This window comes from Coregonus clupeaformis, chromosome 25, assembly GCF_020615455.1.
Source record: "Coregonus clupeaformis isolate EN_2021a chromosome 25, ASM2061545v1, whole genome shotgun sequence".
Classification (NCBI taxonomy): domain Eukaryota; kingdom Metazoa; phylum Chordata; class Actinopteri; order Salmoniformes; family Salmonidae; genus Coregonus; species Coregonus clupeaformis.
Window position 1 is genome coordinate 19,202,976 of NC_059216.1, and position 16,041 is coordinate 19,219,016.

The window sequence follows — 16,041 nt, forward strand, 5'->3', positions numbered from 1 at the left end:
TCCCATTCTCCTAGCTGCACAGCTGCCATCCCTCCCTGGTTCCCCATAAGGGACTCTTTGTTCAGGTCTGAATACAGCCTCCATGTGGGAAGGAGTTATTGTTAAACAGTGAAGGACACAACTTTAACTGTAGCTCAAATCCTTTGAGTGTGTTAGGTTTATACTGTGTGTTTTGAACACCGAGGGACGGTTTTCACCTAGTCCTATAAGGCACTTTCAATGGAGATTCTGAGAATAGTCTGATTGCCATTCATGGAGACACCCACCCTGAACTTTTTCCCCCATTCCCATGGAGACACAACACCCACCCTGAACTGTTTCCCCCGTTCCCATGGAGACACAACACCCCCCCTGAACCGTTTCCTCCGTTCCCATGGAGACACAACACCCACCCTGAACTTTTTCCCCCATTCCCATGGAGACACAACACCCACCCTGAACCGTTTCCTCCATTCCCATGGAGACACAACACCCACCCTGAACTGTTTCCCCCGTTCCCATGGAAAGGAAAAGGAACACTGAAGCTAAATCACTCTCCAACAATAAAGAAGCATCTTGATTAACTTCCCCGTTCCCATGTATACACCAACCCTGAACTGTCCCCCTGTTACTATGACAACGCCCACCCTAAACTGTCCCCCTGTTACAATGACAACACCCACCCTGAACTGTCCCCCATTACTATGGAGACACAACACCCACCCTGAACTGTCCCCTGTTAGTATGACAACACCCACCCTAAACTGTCCCCCTGTTACAATGACAACACCCACCCTGAACTGTCCCCCATTACTATGGAGACACAACACCCACCCTGAACTGTCCCCTGTTACTATGACAACACCCACCCTAAACTGTCCCCCATTGCCATCGTCCAGCTCCAGGATGTATCCGTCCACAGCGATGGTGGAGAGAGGTGGCTGTTTCCATGACAATGTTGCACTGTTGTTGATGGTGCAGCATTCCTCCAGCTGGAGCATGGGGGCTGACGGAACTAGGAGGGGAGGGAGAGAGAGAGAGAGAGAGAGAGAGAGAGAGAGAGAGAGAGAGAGAGAGAGAGAGAGAGAGAGAGAGAGAGAGAGAGAGAGAGAGAGAGAGAGAGAGAGAGAGAGAGAGAGAGAGAGAGAGAGAGAGAGAGAGAGAGAGAGAGAGAGAGAGAGAGAGAGAGAAGGACAGAAAGGGAGAGAGAGACAGAAATGAGGACAGAGAGAGAGAGAGAGAGAGAGAGAGAGAGTAGGACAGAAAGGGAGAGAGAGACAGAGAGAGACCGAAATTAGGAAAGAGAGAGAGAGAGAGAGATTTCTTGTTAACAAACTATAGTTTTGGCAAGTCGGTTAGGACATCTACTTTGTGCATAACACAAGTAATTTTTCCAACATTGTTTACAGACAAAATTGTAGACCTCCAAAAGTCTGGTTCATCCTTGGGAGCAATTTCCAAACGCCTGAAGGTACCACGTTCATCTGTACAAACAATAGTACGCAAGTATGAACACCGCTCAGGAAGGAGACGCCTTCTGTCTCCTAGAGATGAACGTACTTTGGTGCGAATCAATCCCAGAACAACAGCAAAGGACCTTGTGAAGATGCTGGAGGAAACAGGTACAAAAGTATCTATATCCACACTAAAACGAGTCCTATATCGACATAACCTGACAACAAAGTCAAGGTATTGGAGTGGCCATCACAAAGCCCTGACCTCAATCCTATAGAAAATGTGTGGGCAGAACTGAAAAGCCGTGTGCGAGCAAGGAGGCCTACAAACCTGACTCAGTTATACCAGCTCTGTCAGGAGGAATGGGCCAAAATTCACCCAACTTATTGTGTGAAGCTTGTGGAAGGCTGCCCGAAACCTTTGACCCAAGTTAAACAATTTAAAGGCAATGCTACCAAATACTAATTGAGCGTATGTAAACTTCTGACCCACTGGGAATGTGATGAAATAAATAAAAGCTGAAATAAATCATTCTCTCTACAATTATTCTGACATTTCACAATCTTTAAATAAAGTGGTGATCCTTACTAGGATTAAATGTCAGGAATTGTGAAAAACTGAGTTTAAATGTATTTGGCTAAGGTGTATGTAAACTTCCGACTTCAACTGTACATATGTCCCTCTGCAGTTACTGTCATAAAAACATTTTAACAAGTGGAATTTAAATCAACCTGTGGTATAAAACAAATGGACCACATTTCTAACTAGGCAGTAATCACCCCCTTCTATACAAGACGAATGGCAGCCATTTAGGGTAACGATTATGTACAGAGCAATACTCCCTCATTCTGTGGGTTCAGCTCTGTCCTTAAGTGTCCCTCAGACCAACAGAGATATAAAATAATGTTATATTTAATTGTATGCTTTATACCTATGTAACTAAACAGTAATAAGATGTAGTTACATTGTAACATCTCTGTAACTATGTATTAATACAATATGGTCACTACAGTTATTGCTGTGTAGTTACAAAGGTTGGCTATATGTGCAACTAAAGGTAAAGTGTTACCCATTTCTACACCCAGCCTCCTCTCCTCTCCTCTCCTCTCCTCTCCTCTCCTCTCCTCTCCTCTCCTCTCCTCTCCTCTCCTCTCCTCTCCTCTCCTCTCCTCTCCTCTCCTCTCCTCTCCTCTCCTCTCCTCTCCCTGCACCTCTCCTCTCCTCTCCTCTTCTCTCCCCCCGCACCTCTCCTCTCCTCTCCCCTCCTCTTCTCTCCCCCGCACCTCCTCCTCTCCTCTCCTCTCCTCTCCTCTCCCTCTCCTCTCCCTCTCCTCTCCTCTCCTCTCCTCTCCTCTCCTCTCCTCTCTTCCCCGCACCTCTCCCTCTCCTCTCCTCTCCTCTCCTCTCCCCCGCACCTCTCCTCTCCTCTCCTCTCCTCTCCCCCCTCTCCTCTCCCTCTCCTCTCCCCCCTCTCCTCTCCTCTCCCTCTCCTCTCCTCTCCTCTCCTCTCCTCTCCTCTCCTCTCCTCTCCTCTCTACCTTTCATCTGTACGAAGTCCAGTTGGTGGATGGTCTGTAGCAGGGGTCCGCTGTCCAGGGTCAGGTCAAAGTCACTGGTCATCCTGGGGGTCAGGGTTCCCTTCCCCCACTGGCCCTCCGTAATGTGCACCCTCCTGATCAGGGCGTCTGAGATCTGGGGGTAGAACATGGTCGGATAGAGGGTCACACGGGGGCACACAGGGTCAAAGGTGCGTACCAAATTGCATCCTATTCCCTACATAGTGCACTACTTTTGACCAGGGCCCATAGGGTTAGAAGTAAAGTTAGGGTTAGGGTCCTGGTCAAAATTAGTGCACTATGTAGGGAATAGGGTGCAATATGGGACACAGGTAGGGTCACAGAGGATTTCATCTCAGACACTTCTTAACAAAAAAAAAAAAAACACTCTCCTCAGTTATTTTCTAAAAGCCGATGTTGTGGCGTCAAATCAAACTCTAAAGTCCATTGCATGTGAGATGAAACGTCACTGAGCAAATACTGAAAAGAGAGCGCAGAGGATGGGTGGGTCCAGCGAGCAGAGGATGGGTGGGTCCAGCGAGCAGAGGATGGGTGGGTTTTTGGAAACATTTGAGCTACTCTAGGAAGTGACGTTGCAGTGAAAGTGACCAATCTAAGGTTTCTAGACACGCACCTGCCTCTAAGCCCGCCTTCCACCATCCTAATATCCAATCGAGAAAAAATATAAATTGAAACCCAAAGGTGACTGGAGAGAAACTACTTCAGAAACTACTTCAGAAACTACTTCAGAAATTGAGAGTGAAAACTTGACAAAGGCGTGACTATTGTTGGTGGACAATTTTATGCTTTCAAATGAATTTTCTACATATTTGAACGATGTTCCTTTGCTTACGGTTCTATATTTTTGATTCAGACATTTTTTTGTTGTTGTTGATCTGCGGCAATTATGTTACGATCGCCCAAAGTCACACTTGCAAGCTCTCAAGTTTGGCTTGTCCGCTCGCGGGAGACATTCCTCTGCCTTCTCTACAAAATGTCTGCGCTCTCGACTGGTCTATGCCCTCGCGGCATCATCTTCTGCTCGCGGGACCAATCCTCTGCTCGCGGGACCAATCCTCTGCTCGCGGGACCAATCCTCTGCTCGCGGGACCAATCCTCTGCTCGCGGGACCAATCCTCTGCTCGTGGGACCAATCCTCTGCTCGCGGGACCAATCCTCTGCTCGCGGGACCAATCCTCTGCTCGCGGGACCAATCCTCTGCTCGCGGGACCAATCCTCTGCGCTCTCGTCTCAGCGTTTCCTTGCCCAATGACGTTTCATCTTGCTCGACAGAGCCATCTCGTGCGCAATGGACTTCAGAGGTTGATTTTGACGCCATACGATGTGACATTGAAAAAAAATGCTACCGGCCTGTAACCACAAATGAGCACATAATTTGCGGTCCTCTGTAGCTCAGCTGGTAGAGCACGGCGCTTGTAACGCCAAGGTAGTGGGTTCGATCCCCGGGACCACCCCATACACACAAAATGTATGCACGCATGACTGTAAGTCGCTTTGGATAAAAGCGTCTGCTAAATGGCATATATACATAATATCTTCAGTAACACCAATGTAGCCAAAATCCTGGGTTCCAGACAGTACCATATGTACACCAGCTGCAGCTGTGAGTAATGGCAGGTAACACGGACATGAAAACTGGTCGCACATAAGGACTCATTTACAACCAGATTTCAACCAGTTCTGGTTGTAATGACGTCAGTCCAACCAGTTTTGGCACACTGACCTGTAGGAATCCGCTGGGGTCGTTCTCTTTGATCACCTCCAGACAATACTCCATCAGGCCTGTGGTCTGACGCAGCTTCACTGTACAGTGGGATATCTGATCCCTCACCACCTGGGAGAGAGGGAGAGGGAGATGTTAATGACATAAAGACAGCCCTGTAGTCTGTACAGTGGGATATCTGATCCCTCACCACCTGGGAGAGAGGGAGAGGGAGATGTTAATGACATAAAGACAGCCCTGTAGTCTGTACAGTGGGATATCTGATCCCTCACCACCTGGGAGAGAGGGAGAGGGAGATGTTAATGACATAAAGACAGCCCTGTAGTCTGTACAGTGGGATATCTGATCCCTCACCACCTGGGAGAGAGAGAGCGAGAGAGAGAGAGGGAGAGGGAGAGAGAGAGAGAGAGAGAGAGAGAGAGAGAGAGAGAGAGAGAGAGAGGGAGTTAATGAAAGATAAACTTTGTAAAATAATAAAGGGAGAATAGATGGGTAGTAGAGTGGGAGGGACATTAAACAGCAGGGGTTCAGTGATGAGATAATTGGACCTAAGGAGAGCTGTGAAACCCTGTCTGCAGATGAAGAGGTCCCAATGAATGTCCCAAGAGAATAAGAGAACATCCTTGTATACCATGGGTTACATGGGTATCTATGTTAGCACATTTTGTGAACAAAAATACAGTTTAAAAGTCACGCACAGTGGTTAATTTGAGGATCCGGCACCTCTCCATTTTGGACTGTTTTGTTCCTGAACCTATTTGGCCAGATCCAGTACCTCTCTTGGCATGAAAAATAATGTTCACTTTTTGCAATGTAAAAATTATAATAAAAGCGATCAAAGTTCATTCGAGTTGCCTCATCATTAATTATCCTGCCCCCACAAAAAAAACGTAATGTGAAAAATCAGCCCGGGGCCTAATATTCTATGGTTTGCGCAACATTGTAACCTATGTTTAAGACAGGCGGTTGTTGAGAAGCGCGCCAGTACGTCTTACCAAGCTAGAATGAGATTCACAACATTCTATGATCTACATTTACATTTTAGTCATTTAGCAGACGCTCTTATCCAGAGCAACTTACATGAGCAATTAGGGTGAAGTGCCTTGCTTAAGGGCACATCAACAGATTTTTCACCTAGTCGGCTCGGGGATTAGAACCAGTGACCTTTCGGTTACTGGCACAACGCACTTACCCACTAAGCTACCTACCTATGATTCTATAAGGAAAATAAATGATGAAGTGATTATTATTATTATTATGAAGTGCAACGCCGGAGAGATGAGAGTTGCAGGCTGGGGTCTATCAGAGCAGAGAGATCTGGGCGGCAGGTAGCTTAGTGGGTAAGAGCGTTGTGCCAGTAACCGAAAGGTCACTGGTTCTAATCCCCGAGCCGACTAGGTGAAAAATCTGTCGATGTGCCCTTAAGCAAGGCACTTAACCCAAATTGCTCATGTAAGTGGCTCTGGATAAGAGCGTCTGCTAAATGACTGAAATGTAAATAGCCGCGCGAAGAGTTCAAGAGGAGCTGCAGGACCCCATGATAAATTGAAATACGTTTGCCAAAGTTATAGAATTACTGCTGTCTGTTCAGAAATAAGTGAAATAATTCAGAATAGCCTACTACACCATGAGAAGGCCTATAATTTAGCCACAGAGGATCAATAGCTTCTTTTTTTTCTTTTTTAAGCCTAGCTGTGGATTGTAGCCCAATAACAAGGAATAGCCTACAGTCGGGAACGCGCGGCAAATCTGTCAGTGAAAAAACAGCACGCGGACAAAACAGTTCAAGTACAATCGAGCGAAAACACAGGTTGGAAAGCAACGACTCCTGCTGAAAAGAGAAGACTATGCTGTAGGCTAACACAATATTTCATCAACTTCCAAATATTGTTTACAAAAGAGAGAGTGGGAGATAGGCTTTTGGAACGAGCACCATTGGGTGAGTCAGTGAAACTGGAAAGCCTTTTTAGGACTATAATTTCCTCCTCATATTGTAGTCTACAATATGTGCCTCCACACACCTAGGCCTCGGCTATTGATGGATTCAAGACAAGGTCGTTTTTATTGATTGCAGATTCTCAGTTTGTCAGTGTCAAAGTAGCCTGCCATTTCGATCATTTGTGCAGTATTTAAAAAAAAGATTCTGCCAAAGTCTCCACTCATGTAAAATGACGTAGAATTGCATGAAATGCGTTTTTAAAGGGACAACATTTTCCCGGACCCTAGGCTACTAAAAATGTTCCCCAATGTGTGCAACTTCTGTAAGCGCCTCTACTCTACTGCTCTATGCCACTACGTAAATTCGATGATATGCGTTTCAATGTTTTATTATAAAGGTGATTTTTTTCTCTCTCTCTCATGCGTTCCGCTACCTCAGAACTCCCCAGGTCACCCCCCCCTCTAGCGCTCACTTCCGCTACCTCAGAACTCCCCAGGTCACCCCCCCTCTAGCGCTCACTTCCGCTACCTCAGAACTCCCCAGGTCACCCCCCTCTAGCGCTCACTTCCGCTACCTCAGAACTCCCCAGGTCACCCCCTCTAGCGCTCACTTCGCTACCTCAGAACTCCCCAGGTCACCCCCCTCTAGCGCTCACTTCCGCTACCTCAGAACTCCCCAGGTCACCCCCCTCTAGCGCTCACTTCCGCTACCTCAGAACTCCCCAGGTCACCCCCTCTAGCGCTCACTTCCGCTACCTCAGAACTCCCCAGGTCACCCCCCTCTAGCGCTCACTTCCGCTACCTCAGAACTCCCCAGGTCACCCCCCTCTAGCGCTCACTTCCGCTACCTCAGAACTCCCCAGGTCACCCCCTCTAGCGCTCACTTCCGCTACCTCAGAACTCCCCAGGTCACCCCCCTCTAGCGCTCACTTCCGCTACCTCAGAACTCCCCAGGTCACCCCCCCTCTAGCGCTCACTTCCGCTACCTCAGAACTCCCCAGGTCACCCCCCCCTCTAGCGCTCACTTCCGCTACCTCAGAACTCCCCAGGTCACCCCCCTCTAGCGCTCACTTCCGCTACCTCAGAACTCCCCAGGTCACCCCCCCTCTAGCGCTCACTTCCGCTACCTCAGAACTCCCCAGGTCACCCCCCCCCCTAGCGCTCACTTTTTGTTCCGGCACCTCCCGAGTGACAAGATAAGCACTGGGTCACACACAATGTATAAACCTATTACAACTGGAGCAGGCCAAACCTGCTGGGTGTGCAGGCTTCTGTTCCAGCCCAGCACTAACACACCTGATTCAATGTATCGAACCTAATTAGTTGATAATCAAGTGTGCTATTACTAGGCTGTGACAGAAGTCTACTCCCCCCAGTAGATCAGGGATCAGTGGAGCGAGGTTGGACACCTCTGGTATTGACTTTTATTTTTTTTTCACCTGAAATGACGCTTTAGTAATAATAGCCTACTTGTTACTAAGACGTCTAACCTTTACATACTGTATGAGTTAGCTTACTTGTACACTTTGAAATGATATGAAATAGTGTTGATTTCTTTGAAGTGAAGCGTTTAAACTTGTTTTAGTTGTCAACTTAAAACTATTATTCAAGATGAACTAGTGTCCATGTTGATTCATCACAATCCAACAATAAATGTATTTGTTTAATTTGCCTGTTTCTACGTTGTATTCTCAAATGAACATGACCTTTTTGCTCAGTCATAAGCTCTCCAATTAGTTTTTGTTTGTCACTATTTTTTTTCAGGATATCAGCATCCCATTTTGCAGCTGATAAAGGCATGCCATAGGCCTACAGCAGTGGTTCCCGACTCCTCCAGTACCCCCAACAGCAACACGTTGTTGTTGTAGCCCCAGACAAACATACCTGATTCAACTCATTGTGGGCCTGATGAGGACCGGAGTTGGGAACCACTGGCCAACAGTATGATGGCATTAGCAACATTGTGCATCTGAAGCAGAGAATAGCTTAACTCACACATTGTTTACATGTTGTTGAGCTACAGTTGAAGTCGGAAGTTTACATACACTTAGGTTGGAGTCATTAAAACTTGTTTTTCAAACACTCCACAAATGTATTGTTAACAAACTATAGTTTTGGCAAGTCGGTTAGGACATCTACTTTGTGCATGACACAAGTCATTTTTCCAACAATTGTTTACAGACAGATTATTTCACTTATAATTCACTGTATCACAATTCTAGTGGGTCAGAAGTTTACATACACTAAGTTGACTGTGTGGGCAGAAATGTTTGACCCAAGTTAAACAATTTAAAGGTAATGCTACCAAATACTAATTGTATATACAGTTGAAGTCGGAAGTTTACATACACCTTAGCCAAATACATTTAAATTCACAATTCCAGTGGGTCAGAAGTTTAAATACACTAAGTTGACTGTGCCTTTAAACAGCTTGGAAAATTCCAGAAAATGATGTCATGGCTTTAGAAGCTTCTGATAGGCTAATTGACATCATTTGAGTCAATTGGAGGTGTACCTGTGGATGTATTTCAAGGCCTACCTTCAAACTCAGTGCCTCTTTGCTTGACATCATGGGAAAATCAAAAGAAATCAGCCAAGACCTCAGAAAAAAAATTGTAGACCTCCACAAGACTGGTTCATCCTTGGGAGCAATTTCCAAATGCCTGAAGGTACCACGTTCATCTGTACAAACAATAGTACGCAAGTATAAACACCATGGGACCACACAGCCATCATACCGCTCAGGAAGGAGTCATGTTCTGTCTCCTAGAGATGAACGTACTTTGGTGCGAAAGTGCAAATCAATCCCAGAAAAACAACAAAGGACCTTGTTAAGATGCTGGAGGAAAAAGGTACAAAAGTATCTCTATCCACAGTAAAACGAGTCCTATATCGACATAACCTGAAAGGCCGCTCGGCAAGGAAGAAGCCACTGCTCCAAAACCGCCATAAAAAAGCCAGACTACGGTTTGCAACTGCACATGGGGACAAAGATCGTACTTTTTGGAGAAATGTCCTCTGGTCTGATGAAACAAAAATAGAACTGTTTGGCCATAATGACCATCGTTATGTTTGGAGGAAAAAGGGGGTTGCTTGCAAGCCGAAGAACACCATCCCAACCGTGAAGCACGGGGTGGCAGCATCATGCTGTGGGGGTGCTTTGCTGCAGGAGGGACTGGTGCACTTCACCAAATAGATGGCATCATGAGGAAGGAAAATGATGTGGATATATTGAAGCAACATCTCAAGACATCAGTCAGGAAGTTAAAGCTTGGTCGCAAATGGGTCTTCCAAATGGACAATGACCCCAAGCATACTTCCAAAGTTGTGGCAAAATGGCTTAAGGACAACAAAGTCAAGGTATTGGAGTGGCCATCACAAAGCCCTGACCTCAATCCTATAGAAAATGTGTGGGCAGAACTGAAAAAGCGTGTGCGAGCAAGGAGGCCTACAAACCTGACTCAGTTACACCAGTTCTGTCAGGAGGAATGGGCCAACATTCCCCCAATTTATTGTGGGAAGCTTGTGGAAGGCTACCCGAAACGTTTGACCCAAGTTAAACAATTTAAAGGCAATGCTACCAAATACTAATTGAGTGTTTGTAAACTTCTGACCCACTGGGAATGTGATGAAAGAAATAAAAGCTGAATTAAATCATTCTCTCTTCCATTATTCTGACATTTCACATTCTTAAAATAAAGTGGTGATCCTAACTGATCTAAGACAGGACATTTTTACTAGGATTAAATGTCAGGAATTGTGAAAAACTGAGTTAAATGTATTTGGCTAAGGTGTATGTAAACTTCCGACTTCAACTGTATATGTTCTCAATTTAAAAATGAGACCAGTAGACAATGAGGCTAAGCATTATACTAGATTTTGTACATGCCTTGTGCTAACATTAAATTGTTTACTGCAAATCCAACCCTTGTAATCTACACTGAACAAAAATATAAACGCAACATGTAAAGTGTTGGTACCATGTTTCATGAGCTGAAATAAAAGATCCCAGAAATTATCCATATGCACAAAAAGCTTATTTCGCTCAAATTTTGTGCACACATTTGTTTAGATCCCTGTTAGTGAGCATTTCTCCTTTGCCAAGGTAATCCATCCACCTGACAGGTGTGGCATATCAAGAAGATGATTAAACAGCATGATCATTACACAGGTGCACCTTGTGCTGGGGACAATAAAAGGCCACACTCTAAAATGTCCAGTTTTGTCACACAACACAATGCCACAGATTCCTCCAGTTTTGAGGGAGCGTGCAATTGGCATGCTGACTGCAGGAATATCCACCAGAGCTGTTGCCAGCTAATTTAATGTTCATTTCTCTACCATAAGCCGCCTCCAACGTCATTTTAGAAAATTTGGCAGTACATCCAACCGGCCTCACAACCGCAGACCACGTGTAATCACGCCAGCCCAGGACCTCCACATCCGGCTTCTTCACCTGCGGGATCGTCTGTGACCCTCGCCCGGACAGCTGATGAAACTGAGGAGTATTTCTGTCTGTAATAAAGCCCTTTTGTGGGGAAAAACTCATTCTGATTGGCTGGGCCTGGCTCCCCTGTGATCGGGCCACAAACAGACAAATAACGGCACAGTACAACAGTGGTGTACATAACGGCATCTCGGAACGCACAACTCATCGATCCTGGTCACGGATGGGCTATTGCAGCAGACGACCACACCGGGTTCCACTCCTATCAGCTAAAAAACAAGAAGAAGCGGCCCCCCAGTGGGCACGCCATCACCAACACTGGACAACTGAGGAGTGGAAAAAACATCGCCTGGTCCGACAAATCCCGGTTCCTGTTGCGTCATGCTGATGGCAGAGTCAGGATTTGGCGTAAGCAGAATGAGTCGATGGCCCCATCCTGCCTGGTGTCAACAGTACAGGCTGGTGGCGGTGGTGTACTGGTGTGGGGAATGTTTTCCTGGCACACGTTAGGTCCCTTGGTACCAATTGAGCAACGATTGAACGCCACGAATGCCAGAATTCAGGCTGTTCTGGAGGAAAAGGGGGGTCCAACCCGGTACTAGGATGGGTGGTACCTCATAAACCCAACCTCAACTACCAAGTTCAATGCCCCAGATACTTTTCTCCCAGGTCTGTGTGGCACTTGGAGGTGCCACTGTGTTACTGAAGATGGTTTGCCTGAGACTACCACAACAATTACATTGTCTGAGCTAAATGTGTTTGAACTGTTAAAGAAAGACAATAGTTAGGCTATAAGACATATATTTTATGTAATGGGACAAGCAGAGATGACACACAAAATACTTTTCATTTCACCCATACAACAATATAGCCTGTTGAAGTACAGTATGTTTACAATATCATAAACAATAGTATTTTACATGTTGTTCCAAATTACATTTTATTTTATTTTATTCAGTTGAAGGGGCACTTTTGTCATGGCGACAAGGTGAGGGTGGTCTCTACTCAAATGGCACAACAGAATCATTCAGATTGACCAAAGCACAGCACATGACAACCATCTCGTGTAACTGCGGGACGTCCTCCTTTCACCATCTGGAAAAGGACAAAGTAGTAGAAGCAGAAACTGATGCTGCTGCAGCGTTGCTCATCTTTCACAGGTGGGAATCCAGTGGACATGGGTGTCTTGATAGAGGTCAGCTGGTGAACCTAGAGTACATAAACAAATACCAGTAATCAGTAATAATCAGGGCTCTTGATTGTTTGGTTGTATTTAATTCATTCAGGTGTTTAAGTGTCATGTAAAGATTAAATCTATTGTTGGGCTGGAACAACCAATAGTCAACACAAGCAGGTTGTCCTATCACGTTGAGGCCTTTGTCATATGCTATAATGTCATTTTGGAGGGTGTTTTATTAGGATCCCCATTAGCTGTTGCTATAGCAGCAGCTATTCTTCCTGGGCTCCACACAAAACACGAAAACACGACATAATACAGAACATTAATAGACAAGAACAGCTCAAGGACAGAACTTTTTTCCCGCCTCTTATGAATAAAGTTCTCAACAAATTGTCATTGGGTCAGTGCCATTGGAGTTTTTCTGGACAATAATGTCCTCCTCAAGGCTATGCATATCGTACAATTTGTGTCTCCCCTTCTCATGGCCATGGCTAGAAAGGATCGAGCTTTTGTCAAATTTGACTTTTCGTAGCTGGTTAGGAGAACTTACGCATAAGATTAGGATAATTAATGTAGCAGGTTAGGAGAATTAGCCCAAGGTTAGGAAAAAGGTTAGGGTTAGCTAAAATGCTAAAAATAACCTTTGACGTTAATTTGGATCCCTTCTAGCCATGACCCCTTTTCATAGTCCTAGACTACATGGTTGCATTCAAGACAAAGTCGTTTTTATTGATCTGTTGTCAGTGTCAGCAGAGTAGGCCCAGGCTACCATCGTATTAAAAAAGATTCTGCTAATGTCTCCAGTCATATAAAGTGTACCAGAATTGCATTAAATGTTTATCAAAGGCCACATTTTTCCCATGCAAAGAAACATCTCTGATATAACCTATAGGCCTATGCCACTATGCGCTCATTCATAGCCTAATTTATGACAACTCAATCTACTCATCACATTTGGAATAGTGGGTTTACATTAGTCTGCAAATGTGATGATAGATGCATGCAATCCTTTGATATAAACTTGAAACTCAGGCGACACATGCTAATAGCTGGACTACAAGCTATCTAGCTAGCTAATGTTGGCAAACTTAGTGTTGTTGTTAACACCTGGCTAGCATAACAGCTAACAGCTGAACTAAACCTGGTTAGCATAACAACTAAACTAAACTCGACATCGATCAGACTTACCAGTGACAGTCAATAAGGTTTCTTCGCTTTTCTGACATATCTTGAGTCTTATCTTCTTGAGGTTTTATGATTGTGGGTAATCTGTAAAAAAAAAATATATATATATCCCGTTGTCTTTCCTGCCTTGTTAGAGCAGCCAAAAACTGCACAGAAATTGGACCGTGGTGATGAATCAACTAGTTTTAGCCACTGGTATCATGCAGCTTGAGTTAGCCACGCTGTTGTTGTCGAAAGAATTGATGCGGTGGTCTTCCAACATGGCCTCCAGGAGGCGTCGTATGTCAACTGGCAACCCTCGATACTCATAGAATTAGGAATTAGAATACTAGAATGGACATGAACCTTCTTATGATGGGATAAAGCTCAGCCATTTTGGTCAGGGAGTTGGTCAACCATGGTTTGCCAGTGCTGTGATAAGATATTGTGTAAAATAATGAATTTGAAGAATTTATCTGCACTGTATGTTTGTTAGCTAGCTAGCCAGCCAGTTTTAGAGGAATGATTCCATTAATTTTCCTAATTAACTGCCAATATGCCAACATTCCATTCAAAAAATGCAGTCAATCCACAACCATAGACTGGTTGAAATCAGTTGATGATAGGACTTAGACAAGTTGTAAATGCAACAAGTACTGATATTGTATGATATAATAGGACTCACAGCATTCCAAAAAAACTAAAATGGAGACATATGTCTGTTTATCTATGTGACCTGTTTAAAAAAACTAGACGTATGTCGCACATCACTACTTCACAGGAGAGGCATTTGAACGTAATTTTTTAAAATCAAAATACGTTTTTTTTGGCAGAAATGCCTTCTGGAACATGTGAACTTTCATGTTCCTTAATAACAAATGTGTGTGCCATCTGTAAATACAAATAAAATTGTAAAAATAATGAGCCTAGTTGGTTTAGCCAAGGAAAAATACAGGAACCTTCCCGCTAGCCATGATTGGCTGAGATAATGAATGGGCTGGACATGCCGAGAGATGAGTTCAGATTGGTCTGCCATGTAGCGCGCTTCTGTCTATAACATGAGCTGCTAAGTATGTGTAGATAATCCTGTCTACCGCTGTTTAAAAATAAAAAAAGATATCACGAAGAACTGAAAAAGTTCTGCTACAGCTCTCATCATTGCCGCCCTGAAGTTAATAGCGCTATCAACAAAGCTCAGTGGGAAAACGTTGTGATGGAGGATGACCGTGCCATGCTCACACTCTCTGACTCTAAAAATGAATCAGACATTGTAGAGTCTTCTGATGACAATGGTGGGGAAGAAACGGTGTGGTTGTCAAGGAAGAAGTTGACAAGAGTTTTGAAATCAGTGGAATGCCCGGTGGAAGCAGAGAGAGATGATTGCCAAATCCAGAAAAGAGTCCGAAAAAGAGAACACAGAAAGAAGGCTGTTGAATAAAACACTAATTTTAGTCAGAAAGTCCTTTTCATTGCGAGTTAATCCTTTGAGAGATGGGTCGGGCTAAAGCTTAAGAGGGTGTGAACGATGCTGAATGGGTGTAGACAAAGAAGAGCTCTCCAGTAGGTGTCCCAAAACATTAATGGAACATTTTCTCTAAAGTGGGGTTACAAGTTTATCAACTTTCAAAGCAGAATTACTTTCTCATTGTTCCTCAACTGCAGTGTATGATATACAATTTTCTAGCTCTCAGTCTCTAATTTTATCCAATGTAAAAAATACAATTTCAAATGTTGCTACATACTGTGGGACTAGTTGGTGGGTCACATATATTTTAGAGGCTATTTATACAGAAAATTGGTCTAAAACCCATATAAACTGTATTTATAATTATATGACACTATTTTAGGATGACAATAATTATATTACTCAATTTCAGATATCACATGTCTTACTTTTTTCCATCTTAAGTAAAATCAGGATTCTGCCTCTACTGCCATTAATTCCAATTAGACTGGTTTGGACCAGCCCTACTCACCCCTCCCTCTTCCCCCTCCCCCCAACCCCCCCTACTCACCCCTACTCACCCCTCCCTCTTCCCCCTCCCCCAACCCCCCTACTCACCCCTCCCTCTTCCCCCTCCCCCAACCCCCCTACTCACCCCTACTCACCCCTCCCTCTTCCCCCTCCCTCTTCCCCCTCCCCCCAACCCCCTACTCACCTCCCTCTTCCCCCCTCCCCCCAACCCCCCTACTCACCCCTGCCTCTTCCCCCTCCCCCAATAATGACCATCGTTATGTTTGGAGGAAAAAGGGGGACGCTTGCAAGCCGAAGAACACCATCCCAACCATGAAGCACGGGGGTGGCAGCATCATGCTGTGGGGGTGCTTTGCTGCAGGAGGGACTGGTGCACTTCACAAAATAGATGGCATCACGAGGAAGGAAAATGATGTGGATATATTGAAGCAACATCTCAAGACATCAGTCAGGAAGTTAAAGCTTGGTCACAAACGGGTCTTCCAAATGGACAATGACCCCAAGCATACTTCCAAAGTTGTGGCAAAATGGCTTAAGGACAACAAAGTCAAGGTATTGGAGTGGCCATCACAAAGCCCTGATCTCAATCCTATAGAAAATGTG

At 44.8% G+C, this 16,041-nt stretch overlaps 1 protein-coding gene across 4 annotated transcripts in view; it reads right to left on the bottom strand.

Moving 5' to 3' along the window:
• Nucleotides 1–16,041, bottom strand: part of LOC121539105 (E3 ubiquitin-protein ligase TRIM9) — an 80,073-nt gene that overhangs the window by 13,984 nt on the left and 50,048 nt on the right. For all 4 annotated transcript variants that reach the window (XM_041847362.2, XM_041847361.2, XM_041847360.2 and 1 more), the window contains 3 exons: nucleotides 4,735–4,845; nucleotides 2,973–3,126; nucleotides 849–994 (listed from right to left, as the gene is read on the bottom strand). In XM_041847362.2, coding sequence (XP_041703296.1) covers nucleotides 849–994; nucleotides 2,973–3,126; nucleotides 4,735–4,845 — 411 coding nt within the window. The remainder of the gene's footprint in view (nucleotides 1–848; nucleotides 995–2,972; nucleotides 3,127–4,734; nucleotides 4,846–16,041) is intronic.